The following is a 13,538-nucleotide window of genomic DNA, read 5'->3' on the forward strand; positions in this document are numbered from 1 at the left end:
GTGTCCCTGAAGAGTCCCTGAGGGGCCATCAGTATCTTTGTGGAAGATGCGGAGGCAGTCTGCACCCTTGAAGAGAAGGAGAGGGAAGCTTGGGCAGTGGTCCTTCAGATGCCCCGGCCTGACCCTGTGGAAGGCTGCCACGTCCTGTCAATGATGGATTTCTTCCAACACTGACTTTGAATTATACGCAGGGGTGGGCACAGGCCACAGGAAACCAGGGCGCATGTTCAGAAACGAGACGGCTGCTCTCAACAAGCCAGACTGCCTATTTCCCATCACTGCTCTTTTCTCCTTTACCACATTTCTTCATTTATTTTCCTCGGGTCTTCATTTGCTTTTCAATATTTGTAATTTGCATTGACATGTGTATTTAAAATGCAACAAGGATTGAATGTGATTATTGTAATGCTTTCTATCCTAGAAATAAACAGTATGGATAGTCTACAATGGGGATAATTTGTATGTGGTTAATTGGGACCTGACAGGATCATTCTTAATCATTTTCTTGGGAGGGTTTTCTTTCTCTAGAAGGGGTTTACAAGTTCTCTTTGATTTGAAAACATTCAGTCTACAGCCCACCCCTGTGTCCTAGGGTTAGTTTGTATTCTCATCAAAGAATCCCCCTTCCCTTGAACAGCGTGGGGGTTAGAGGTGCTGGCCTCTCCCGTCCACTTCCCCTCACCCCCTGAAGCCACCCAGAGTCAAAAATCCACAAATGACTTTTGATTCCCTTAAACCTTTTTTTTTTTTTTGATTCCCCTAAACCTTAACTACTAATAGCTTTACTGGTAACATACACAGTTTACTAACACATATTTTTTATGTTATAGGTATTATATATTCTTACACTAAAGGAAGCTAGAGAAAAGAAAATGTTATTAAGAAAATCACAAGGAAGAGAAAACAAATTGACAGGACCGTACCGTATTTATGAAAAAAAATCCACGTACAAGTGGCCCTGTGCAGTTCAGGGCTGGCAGTCGTCTTGCGCTGTCACCCGTATGAGTAGACGGCACAATGGAAGCTCACTGTGTAATTGGTGAAATGAATGAATGGACAAACAACTCCAGAAAAATCTATTTTATAATCGACGATTGCATCAAGGCCCCTAGAAAACAGGACAGTTTCCATGCAATGAAGTAAGCTAACCAAAATATCCCCAAATAATAATAACAGGAAATAATACTGCTCATTATTTTTCCAGACCTTGTCCTAGCTATGAAACCTCACTGCTAATAGAGTTGGGGCTATCTGGATGATGCAGAGTTTAACAGGCTGTAAATAACAGATCAAGGCCAGATGCAGACAGGCCGCAATGCAGGCTAATGGCATCTGCCATCAAACGAGGTATTACAATCAGAAATCCGATAATGTCCCTAATGTCCCTCTTTTGAAACTAAGAAAATGGATAAAACCCTCATTATCCATTCATTTCTCTGCCTGTCAATTAAAATTAAAAAAAAAAAAGAAGAAGAAGAAAGCAGGATCAGGTTTGTGAAATTAAAATGTTGAAGGAATCAAGAAGACATCTTAAATCTTTCAGCAGGAGGCACAGCATTAAAGCTGCCCGCCCACCCTGCGTTTCTCAGGACCAGCAGGGGGGTCCATCACAGCTGGTACATAGCAGGGTGCCAGACATGGCTGAATGACGGACGGGCTGGATACAGGAAGGTTTCTGAGCGGAAAAATTCCTATCATCAGCAAGACAGTCATCCACTTGAAGGAGATCCAATCTCAGATAAGAACTGGCAACCAATCCTCCCTGGTCAAGAGAGCCATACATCCAAGGAAGACTGTGCATGTTCTCTACACGGGCTCGATGCTCTTGCATCAGCAAGTGATGGATGGGCAGGGGAGTATGGTAGTGGCCATAAGATTACCTGTAAGGACATTCTTTTTAAGCTAGCTGCAAGGCTATTCTTCTGCCAGTCATCCTTGACTCTACAGCACTATGAGAGAGAAGATGTTTTTGCAGAGTGTTTTCAATGACACCAACCACAGCAAAAAATGAATCTGTAAGGTTTCTATTGCTGCCATAGCAAATTACCACAAACGAAGTGGCTTAAAACAGCAGAGATCTGTTATCTTTCACTTCTATAGACTAACATTGCAGCACGAGTCTGACTGGACTAAAATTGAGGTGTTGTCAGGGCTCCATTTCTTTCTGGAGCTTCTGTGGGAAAATCCATTTCCTTGCCTTTTCCAGCATCCAGAGGATGCCCATATTCTTGGCTCATGGACCCCTTCCTTCCTCTGCAAAGGTAACAATCTAGACTCTCTCCAATCCTTCCTCCATCACCAGGAGGAAGGCGCATGTCCAAAGGGCTAGCAATGAGAAAGGATACACATTCTCGGAATGGCCATGGTGGAGAGTGAGGTTGAACTGACAGGGTAGGATGGGGAGAGACTCTGAAAGGCTCGAAAATAGTAACTTGAAGGAGTTCAGATTTAATCCTGAAGGGGGAGCTCTTAAAGGTGTCTGAAGAGGATATCAGCAGGGCTCCTCTGAAGAACTGACAGTTGGGACAGAAACTGTTAGTTGTCTCCTGATGTTCATTTCCCCTTCATCATTGGCAAGTGAACTCTCATTTTTAGTGAGGCACATTCATGCCCAGTTAAAAGCTACATATCCCAGACATCTTGGCAGCTGTGGTCATGTAACTAAGTTCCAGCTAATGATTTGTACATGGAAGTCATATGTAATGTCATTTTCAGAGGGAGAAATCACCCTTTCTTTATCCCCTTCTTACCTTCCACCTGGAATGTGAATGTGATGGCTGGAGCTCTAGAAGCCCTATTGGATCCTGAGGATGTTGTCAAACTCTAAGAATGTGAGTACAGATTGTTGGAAGGAGCATGGGCTTCTTTCCCCCCAAAAAGAGAAATAAGGTTTCATCTTGCTTAAGGCTTATTTATTTTTTTATTATGTGCAGCTCAACTTAGCCGGAAGTCAGTGGCTCTCAACCCTGGCTACACACTTGAAATCTTGGGAGTCTGCAGAATCCAGGATGGTCAGACCCGATTCTCAGAGATTCTGATTTAATTAGTCTGAGGCAGGGCCTGATGATCAGTCATTCTGAATGTTTCCTAGGTTATTCTAATTTCTATGAAGCCAGACAGTGATAATCAGTTACCAAGTTGTAGGATGGGGGAGCATCACACTCAGGAGTTATTTTGGAAGGTTGCCACAATAGTGTTCAGAGCTCAGGTTTAGAGGTGAGCTGTAGTGAGAGAGAAGCTGTAGTGACAGAGGGTCAGGTAACTGTGAAAGGCCCAGGAGAGGCGGCTGGCACGGTAAGGACAGTGTGACGGTGCGCTTCATGTGGAATGGGCTTGATCTTTCAGAGGGACACAGAGGAAACCAACAGACAAATGGGCTGTGTCATGTGGGGCATGCCCACGGCCCAGTTATGACGTGCTTCAAACCTGCTGGCTCAGCACTTTGCTGTAAACTGCATGACATGGCTCTCGATGTGATCCTTTTTTTCATGATCGATTCTTAGGGAGAATGCAATTTTTTCCCCCCAGAACATATAATAGACTTCTCTCTTTTTAAAGTATGTTGGGGAGAGGGGATGGAAAATGAGCTGTGTTTTCTCAGAAAGCTCTCTTGCATCATAGTTCTGTTTTTCTCAAGATGGCTAAATAATCCCTTCCGTTGGAGTCCATTTAGCATTCTGGTGGTGGGCTGTATTTATCTGGGGGACCTGCGGCACGCTCTGAACATCTGACAGGTTCACAGCTGATTAATCCCTCTTCCTTTCCTGTCATCAATATTATTTAGGGGCAGTGGTCAAACTATATTGACACTCCCACTGACATCTTCTCTGGTGCCCAATTACCTTTCTGTCATGATACAATTCGCGAGGTAACAGAAGATTCTATGCCGTGCCAAGCAAGCTGGCACCAAAATATCCCTGAGACAGAATATAATATATCATTTTTATGCTTCCTCTGGAAACGAGGAGAGACATTTCCTTACCCCCATTAGCCAAGAGGTCTTTCAACCACACGGATGCTTTGCATCTTGAGCTCTCCAGCACCCACGTCCAGGAGCCTTGCTGATACTTCCTATTTCACATCCCAGGGTGAATTCCTAATGAAAGAGCAGAAGCCCTTGCCTTCGGCTCTGAGCCCTGACCCACATATTGAAAAGTAGTTACACTTCTAAACGGGTGCCGCTGCTAGACTTTCAAGGAATATCCTATTTAGATGCAACTTCACGGTGTGGGCAATTTGACCAGCAGACTTCACCGAGGAAGTATAAAGACTAAAGTACAGGGGGCCGTGGGACGTGCCTGGAATCGCCTCTGGCACCACACGGATGCTGAGACACGCTGAAATCTGGAGCTAAACCGGTTTAAAATAGTTTCCTTTTTCTTTCTTCTTTGTGTGTGTGTGTATTTTAAAGATTTTATTTATTTATTTGACAGAGAGAGACACAGTGAGAGAGAGAACACAAGCAGGGGGAGTAGGAGAGGGAGAAGCAGGCTTCCCGCGGAGCAGGGAGCCTGATGCGGGGCTTGATCCCAGGACCCAGGGATCATGGCCTGAGCGGAAGGCAGATGCTTAACCTACTGAGGCGTCCCTCTTCTTTGTTTTTTTTTTTAAGATTTTATTTATTAATTTGACAGAGAGAGAGAGCGAGAGCAGGAACACAAGGAGGGGGAGTGGGAGAGGGAGAAGCAGGCTTCCCGCCGAGCAGGGAGCCCGATGCGGGGCTCGATCCCAGGACCCCGGGATCATGACCTGAGCCGAAGGCAGACGCTTAACGACTGAGCCACCCAGGCGCCCCGAGGCGTCCCTCTTCTTTGTTTTTTTAAACAAAGCTTAGCTTAATGAAGATGGCCTTTGTTAGATTAAAAGGTCAGCTCCATTTATGTCTCTAAAAAGAAAATGTATCGATAACTATCCATTTTAATATTTCATTTTACACACACATGCTCACACATTTATTTGAATATTGGCTATTGTTTTGGTCAGTTTAGCACTCAGAAGAGTGTCACTCATGACTGATACCCATACTACTCATAGGATCACACCCTCTAATAGGCAAGAATCAGACCCCCGAGTATTGAGATATGAAGGGAGTGTTGTCCCAAGCAGGATCCCAGAAGGATTAAAAGCACCAGCATGAGTTTTACAGAATTCAGATCCATGTGATAAAACACAGTATTCTGCATGTGGTTCAAAGGCTAATGGCCTGGATATTCTATGTCACTCTGCTAAATGGGAGAGAGACATCCTCCAGTCTTCCTAGAAACTCATTCCAATATTGGGGTTAGCAGAATCAAGAATGGAGATGCTTATGTTCTGTTATTAAAACCTATTCTGTCTGCTTTCTTAGGAGACTAGTATTTGTTGTTATGTAACAGGATGCCTGTGGGGGCCCTTACTTTTTCATTTTAGATTTCTAAAAAAGATCTATTTATTTACTTGAGAGAGAAGGGGGTGGGGAGGGACAGAAGGAGAGGGAGAGAACATCAAGCCGACTTGCCACCAAGTGTGGAGCCTGACGTGGGGCTCGATCTCACGGCCCTGAGGTTATGACCTGAGCCAAAATCTAGAGTCGGACGCTTAAGCAACTGAGCTACCTAGGCACCCATCATTTTAGATTTTTAAGCTACTTCTAAAATTTTAATTTAACAGGTTAACTATGATCACACCAAAACATTCAAAGTGTAAGTAAGATATAGAAGGGGATAAAGACAAGACTAAGACCCCATATCCTTCGTCCACTGTGTTAACTATTATGAATGGTTTATTTTGTACGGTTTCCAGAACTTGCCTACACACGTATAAGGGTTATGGATGTCTACTCATTTTTTTAAAAAACAGACTCATATCCTACATATTATTCTTCAACGTTCTTTTTACATTTTTACCTTGGTCATTTTTCTATGCTAGGGTTTGAGTGTCTACTCCCTTCCTTCCTTCAACAACCTAACATCAGTATAATTATCTAAAATTCTATTAATGGAAATTTCTGTTTGGGTTTCTTTCGTTTTGATTACTACAAAAAATGGAAAGTACAGTATCTACATTTGTCTGTATTTGTTCAAGAAAGGCAATGCCATATAGAAAAAAGCTCAAAGAATACGTGTTAAAATTTTACAGCCCTTTCCAAACTGCCATTAAAAGGTGGCTTCCTTGCCATGCTCTATATAGTGTGTATATTAAAAAAAATTTTTTTTTTTTTTTACATGCCTTGCTGTGTAATATCTAAGGATGAGTTTGGAGTTGGCCTGCCCTGGGTTTGAATCTTAGTTCTACCACTTACTAACTGTGTGACCTTGGGGAAGAAACTTAACCTCTCCTGAGGCGGAAAAAATAGTACCTTAATTGTAGGATCGATGTCATGTTTAAATGACATGATACATTCAAGCCCTTGAAACAATGTCTGACACATAATTAACATCCCTAAATATTCACTATTATGATTTGAACAGCATGGCAAACGAGAATGCACATAAATATTCCACTTTGAGTAAAAGTAAACATGTTTCATGGAAAAAATATTATTTAAAAAGATGAGGTGAAACTGTTTAGAAACCATGAAAAAATATGTAATGATTACTTTTCAAAATATTCCGAGTACTTCACAGCTGTTTGGTAATGGTAAGCTCACTGAATCAGACGTTTCTGGTTTTAAAACACTAAAGAGGTTCTCCGCTACCTATAAAAAGTTGGTTGTGGATTATTTCTGGCCCAGGAAGGAAAGACCTACAGACAAGCCAGTTCCATTCAGGGTGAGTGAAATGGGGCACACAAGTAGGCATGTGCCTGGCCTTCCTGAGACTGAGGTGGGAACTGCTCTCTAACTGTAACACATAGATTGTGCTGATGGCTTTTCATCTGGCTTAATACCCCCTCTGCATGTGCTCATCTCGGCCAGGACACAATCATCCAGAAATTCTACAAGTACAACGAGAGAAGGGTACTCAAGCAATGACTGGCACGCCTTCCCTGGTAATTCCATTTTTGGAACTGCTAATTTCAGATGTGATGATATAGCTCATTGAGTCAGGCTGCAAGAGACCAGGAATTACCCAGTGGTGGGCACTTAGCTGAGACCAGGGCTCACTTAATTAGGATTCTGGCATGGTAGGGAATATTTACTATTGCTGCGAATAGTAAATCATAAATGTTAAATTACATTCAATCACAGAAATAACTGTGCAAAACTTCTCACAGCATAGATAATCAGGCAATCACTGAGATGGTTATAGTTCTCACAGGCCATTGCTGCTTTGCTGTGAGGTCTGCTTGCACCCTGAGCTACAGTCTCGATGATCCCAGCCCCATTTTTGTGCATTTTACTCCAGTAAATAAGAATAAATGCTTAATCTAAGTTTCAGAGGTTTTTTTTTTTTTTTTTTAAAGAACATAAAACATGTTGTCTATTTGTTTAAACTTCAAAACTTAGAGATGGCTAGTTAAACAGTAATTCTTAAATCATTAAAAAGATAAAAACAACGTCAATAGTCTTCCTTGATCGTGATGTTATAGAAAAACACTGGACTGGAAGTTTGGAAACCTGGGTCTAGGTCTTCTCTCTGCTCCTCATTTCTAATATAATTTGTGGAAAATAATTTACATTTTCCTGGGCCCCCCCATTTATGCAACTGTAATTTAAGAAATTGTTAACAATTTTTGCTAGGGTTCCATTCAACATTCCAATAGTAAAAGTAATATGCCGACTGTAATTTTAAACATTCATTTACGACTGCACTTTACTGAATCTTTGCATGAACTGGGAAGGGCTATCTGTCTACGTTTTGTTGATATGAGAACTTAGAGAAGCCAGATGTGCTGACTTAGGTCACAAAGACACAGGAAAGGGCGTGAGAGAGCTTCAGCCTCAGTCCATTTTAATCAAATGATTCACAGTGATTGAGTTAAGATTACTGGAAAGAGTAACTTTCTTAGCTGGACACGGAGCCTGAAAAAGCATGAGCTTCAGTAGAACCTTTATTTGGACTTCCACACATCACAGCAAGTGCGGTTTCACATGTGTGGATTTCACTTGGATTTACACACGAGGTTTTCCTTTTCCTGAATCTCTTAGCTCTCCTCTGTGGTAGGACAAAAAGATCTGGATCCCTATGATCCTGGGAGCACACACTCTGGGTTGCCTGGCCAATGAACCAGCTGGGAAGCACTCCCCCTTCTAGTCAAGGAGGTTGCACCCAAAGCCAGCTTCCTACAGGGGCTGTGGCTTCTCCCTGTTCTGGGTGAAAAGAGGGCCTCAGACAATGCCTGTAAACAGCTGGTCCCTTCGCGCAGCCCACCTGGTGTCCTAAGAGTCTGACTTGCCTCCACCAACAAAGTTGCTCTCTTGCCCTGAAGCCAGAGGAGCAAGGGGTTCCTTGGAACTAGACCCTTGCTGTGTTCAGTACAACAGCCTGGCTCCAGCATCCCTCCCTGAAGGTGGATGGGGTTGGGGGACCTACGCCTTCTCTTTTGATGATACCTGATGTAAGCCTCTCTAATAAAGCCCATCCATAACCCTGCCGCGTGCTGTTGTAGACTTTGACTTGAGGTCTGCGGCTGGTCCAGAGCATGAAGGGACTCACTTTCCACAGTCTGTTTTCATTTCTAAGGATTCATTTGGAATCATGAAGACTTGCACTGAAAATTATATAATTAAGAATTGCAAAGAGCGGGGCACCTGGGTGGCTCAGTTGTTAAGCGTCTGCCTTCGGCTCAGGTCATGATCCCGGGGTCCTGGGATCGAGCCCCGCATCGGGCTCCCTGCTCGGCGGGAAGCCTGCTTCTCCCTCTCCCACTCCCCCTGCTTGTGTTCTCTCTCTCGCTGCGTCTCTCTCTGTCAAATAAATAAATAAAATCTTAAAAAAAAAAAGAATTGCAAAGAGCTATGTATCCCTTACTATACAACTTACAGAATGTTTTCATAATCTATATTCCATTTACTCTCACACAAGTCTGCCAATCAAGACTTATTTTTATTATACAGACAACAAGTCCAAATTTCAGAGTGGTTAAAAGCCTTCTTGAAAGTGGCAAATCTAGGCCATTTTTAAAGCATCCACAGAGCAGGTTCTTTGCCAGGGGCTGGTGAATTCAAAGACCAGCAAGACATCACCGAAAGCTCTCTTTCTTGTGCTAAATAGGGAAGATCATCTTAATAGCTATTTATTGTAAACATACTCACTACATTTTTAAGTTTGCTCAAAACATAGTGCCTCTATTAGGGGACATTAGACAAACTTGACAGAAGCTGAGCAGGGAGGGCGAGCGGTGAGGGTATCTTAGCTGCTACTCAGCCGGAAGGACACTACACACCAGCTGTGTCGGGGGCCCTGAGAAATTGTGAACAGTTATGATCCTATCACGTCTTGCCAGACTGGCGTGTCTGTGAGTGCCACTGAATAGGTCTGTCTGTGACGAGTCTTCTCATCTGTGATCTGAATTCAGGTATGTTCTCCGAAGTGATTGCAGATGCAAATACAGTTCTCTGAAATCTCTGTTTCTTGTCAGTAATCCCCTTCATGGGGCCCCTCTGGATTTAGACATGATGTTATGCTGGCACCTCCAACCTAATACTTTCAAAGCTGAACTCATGATCTGCTTGCTCAGAGCTTTATTCCTTGGCCTGATGCACGGCTTCGCTTCCCCTCCATTTCCAGGTGCCCAAGGGGGAGCCTACCCAGACTCCTCCCTTTCTTTTCATATAGGCCTAACTCTCAAGCCCTGATGATATCACTTCCCAAACATCTCATACATTTTCCTCCTTCTTTGTGGATGCCTTCATTCACCTTAAGCCTTTGATGCCTTTCAAGGACTGTTCTGACATCCTCCTCCTCCCCTCCTGCCTCCTCCATCACGCCTCCTCCCCGGGCTCATGGCTGATAAATCCAAACTCCCACCACCCTCAGAAAAGAATGGAAGCTCCAGTGTTGCCACACACTGAGCGTTACTGTGGTTCCTCTCTTCTCTGCATCGCATTCCGAATCTACTGCACAGATGCCTCCCCAAACTGCCCGAGCCGTATCCTGCTTCTCCAAGACGAGAGTGCGCCCAGCAAACTCTTACTTCTCTTCCGAGCAACATTTTTCCTGTGAGGACCTTACTAAACCTTCCCTCTACTCCCGCAGTTAGACTTAAATCTTCTTCTGCTGGTTTTGTTGTATCCTGGAATGCCTTCACCAGAGGACTGCTTGTATTATGCTATTTCTGGGGGTTTTGTCCTCCAACTAGTTTTTGAGTTCTCTCAGGACAAAGTGCATGTTCTATTTACCATTGTATCCCTAGCACTGACCACGATGTCTGACAAAAATGAATTTCACTTAGATGCATGCACTAGGTTTTCCTTTCCCTGAATACTCAACTGTCCTCTGTGGTAGGACCAACACTCTGCATTGCTAGACAATGAGCCATCTGGGACAGTGCTCCCATGTCTCCTACTTGGAGAGAATGCACTCAAAGTCAGCTTCTCAAAGGGACTGGCAGTCCAACGTTGACGAGTCAAATGAATCTGAGTCTATGGAACTTGCTTAAGGACATGCAGCCAGTAAAAAGTGACAACAAGAACATAAATCAAGGCAGGGATTCCTGTTCTTGTCATTCACTGTTTTTTCCTTCGTACCTAGAAGAGTCGTTGGCACATAAGATTCAATCAGTATCTGTTGAGTTAATGAGTGACTGAATGAATGAATGAAAAGTTAACTTCAGATTCCTGCCTTTGGCTTCCATTGTCCTGATTTCCAATCTTGGTGGAGTGTGTGAATATGTGTGTAGAGACATCTTTTGAACAAAGAAAATTAACAACAGAATATCATGATTTTCTCTTTACACTAAACCGCAATTAAAGAATAATGGTAGCTATTTCCACACGCACGCACATTTATGCACGATTCCAAAACATTGAGATATACAGGCTTGGTAATTCATTTCGTTTACTAAAAGAAAAATGGCTTTTGGAAAAGAGGTAGACACCCGACCTGGAAATCATAGAACTTTATATTCAGAATTAGTTTTCAGTTAACTGGTAGAATGAACTTGTCAACTGTCCTTCTAAATAGTGTGAAACAGAGGCAGACCTGAGGGGAGCACGGAGGGGCCCCTCCACGTTTCTGACATTGTGAGAAGCAAGTGCAGGATGGGTGCTCCTGGGGAGAGCCCTACTTAGGTTTACAGTCTTCCACCGAGACCTCTGGGGACTCTCTTTTTCACGCTGAATGACAGCTGATTTTGTCTTTATCTCTTACTGACACAGACCCAGTCATTCACTGGGAAGCAGAACAAAAGCCAGCAGAGGGATGAAAGAAACCCGAAACAGATCTTTCTTGAACTGATCTGTATCGGAGTTCTAAACAGTTCCGGGCAGGAAGGAAAAGGAGATCCGTGAGCCCTGTTGCTGAAGACAGAGCGAAGAACGACTTTTTCCTGTCCCTTCCTCCCCCCTCCTTTTTTCTTGTGCAGCTTCTCAAAGCAAACATGGCAGAAAGTGGAAGCGTCCTGGAAGGAGACTGTTTACCACCGGCGCTCCCCCATCCCTGCGCGTGGGCTCCCTGCCCACGGCCATTGCCTCTACTGTTACAAAGCACATTTCAGAGTCTAAGTCACCTTCTGCTCCATGGCTCATTATTCTTCTCTCGGAATAAAACAGGAACACATCAATTATGTGTCCGTTTATTTCTGAGTGCACAGCCTCGTAACACTGACCTCTCTCTGCTTTTGTATTTTTCAGTGCGTTCCTGACATTTGTCACTGGGGTTAGCTCCCAAACACCACTAACCCATTCTCTTATTATTTCAGTAATTTTCGAATGTTCTCTTCTACGGAATTAGTCTGACCTAAAGGCACCCTGGGAGGGGAGCTTGCACTCACCACTGCTTGTAATCCGCGTCACAGTTACAGTAGTACTTGGGGTCCGTGCAGTTCCGCTCGATGCCGCAGGCGCACTTCTGAATTCCGGGCCCCGAGCCGCCCCAGTAGTAGTGCTTCTCGTTGGCTCTGCCGACCCACCAGGTGTAAGGGCTTCCATCTAGGAGAAAGGGGAAAGACACAGTGAGGTAGACGAGGCTTGACCGCGTTGACATCCGTACACCCCTGTCCCCAGAGGCAGCATTGCGCCCTGGTAGGCTGAACATCACTTTACCCTCTTACAGGTAAATGTATTTCAATCACAGGGATATTTAATAAAAAATACAACAGGGAATGGTAAGCGCAAGTTCTCTCACCAGGATAGGCACCTTTTTTCCTGAAAGAAGTTTCAACATTCAAGCGTCAGTAACTTAGGTGTCTACTCAGTAGAGAGGCTGGCCAGTTGGGGACATCCATGATGAAGGCATATAGACAGTGCACTGATCCTGTGAATTACCACTAAGCTCATGACTAGCTGTGCTTTTCTGAGAAGTGGTAGCCAGGGGGATCATAGACTATCAGAGCCAAACGACCTTCATCGTGTCATAGTCTGATCTCCTTATTTTACAGGTAAGGAAACTGAGGTCTAGAAAGCTGAAGGGATTCTCTCAATCACATTGCAGATTTGTTCCCAAACCAGAAGTTCGACACTGTATCTCCTAAGACATTGTACGATGCTCTTATACCACACACGTGCCCCTATTATTTGGCCTAATATTCACTCAGGTATTCACTCATTCATCCAATCATCAAACATCACTTGAGTTTCCACTGCGTGTCAAACATGATAAAATCTTCATGTGTACGGCTAGAATTCCATTCTAAGAACTCACCCACCCTTTTGGGACGCTAGGTAGACACTTGTCCCAGGGTCTGTGCAAGTGTTCAGAAATAAAAATGAGGCAAGAGCCATACTGGAGTTGCATGAAGACTGCTGCAGTACTGTCTGAGATACGCCAATAGTTTTTTTTTAAGGTAGATTATTTATTTATTTTTATTATTGAAGTATAGTTGGCATACGATGTTATATTAGTTTCAGGTGTACAACATAGCGATTCGACAATTCTATACATTACTCAGTGCTCATCATGGTAAGTGCAGTGCCCATCTGTTACCATACAACATTACTACAATATTATTAACTGTATTTCCTCTGCTGTACTTTTCATCATTGTGACTTACTTATTTTATAACTGGAAGTTTGTACCTCTAAATCCCCTTCACCTGTTTCACCCATCTCCCACCCTCTTCCCTTCTGGCAACCACCAGTCTGTTCTTTGTATTTATGACTCTGGCTTTTTGTTTGTTTGTTTTGTTTTTTAGATTCCACACATAAGTGAAATCTTACGGTATTTGTCTTTCTCTGACTTATTTCATTTAGCATAAGATCCTCTATCCATGTTGATGTAAATGACAAGATCTCATTATTTTTTTATGGCTGAGTAATATTCTATTACACACACACCCCATCTTCTTTATCCATTCATCAGTCAATGGACACTTGGGTTGCTTCCATATCTTAGCTATTATAAATAATGTTGCAATAAACATAGGGCTGCATATATCTTTTCAATTTAGTGTTTTTGTTTTCCTTGTGTAAATACTCCACAGTGGAATTACTGGATCATATGGTATTTCTATTTCTAATT

At 43.3% G+C, this 13,538-nt stretch overlaps 1 protein-coding gene across 1 annotated transcript in view; it reads right to left on the bottom strand.

The window, feature by feature from the left end:
- CNTNAP2 (contactin associated protein 2) overlaps positions 1-13,538 on the bottom strand; it is a 1,739,191-nt gene that overhangs the window by 360,981 nt on the left and 1,364,672 nt on the right. The window contains exon 14 of the mRNA XM_081799929.1: positions 11,854-12,010. Within this exon, the coding sequence (XP_081656055.1) occupies positions 11,854-12,010 (157 nt within the window). The remainder of the gene's footprint in view (positions 1-11,853; positions 12,011-13,538) is intronic.

The sequence above is a fragment of the Leptonychotes weddellii genome, chromosome 12, assembly GCF_054177405.1.
Source record: "Leptonychotes weddellii isolate Sample4059 chromosome 12, ASM5417740v2, whole genome shotgun sequence".
Taxonomy (NCBI): Eukaryota; Metazoa; Chordata; class Mammalia; order Carnivora; family Phocidae; genus Leptonychotes; species Leptonychotes weddellii.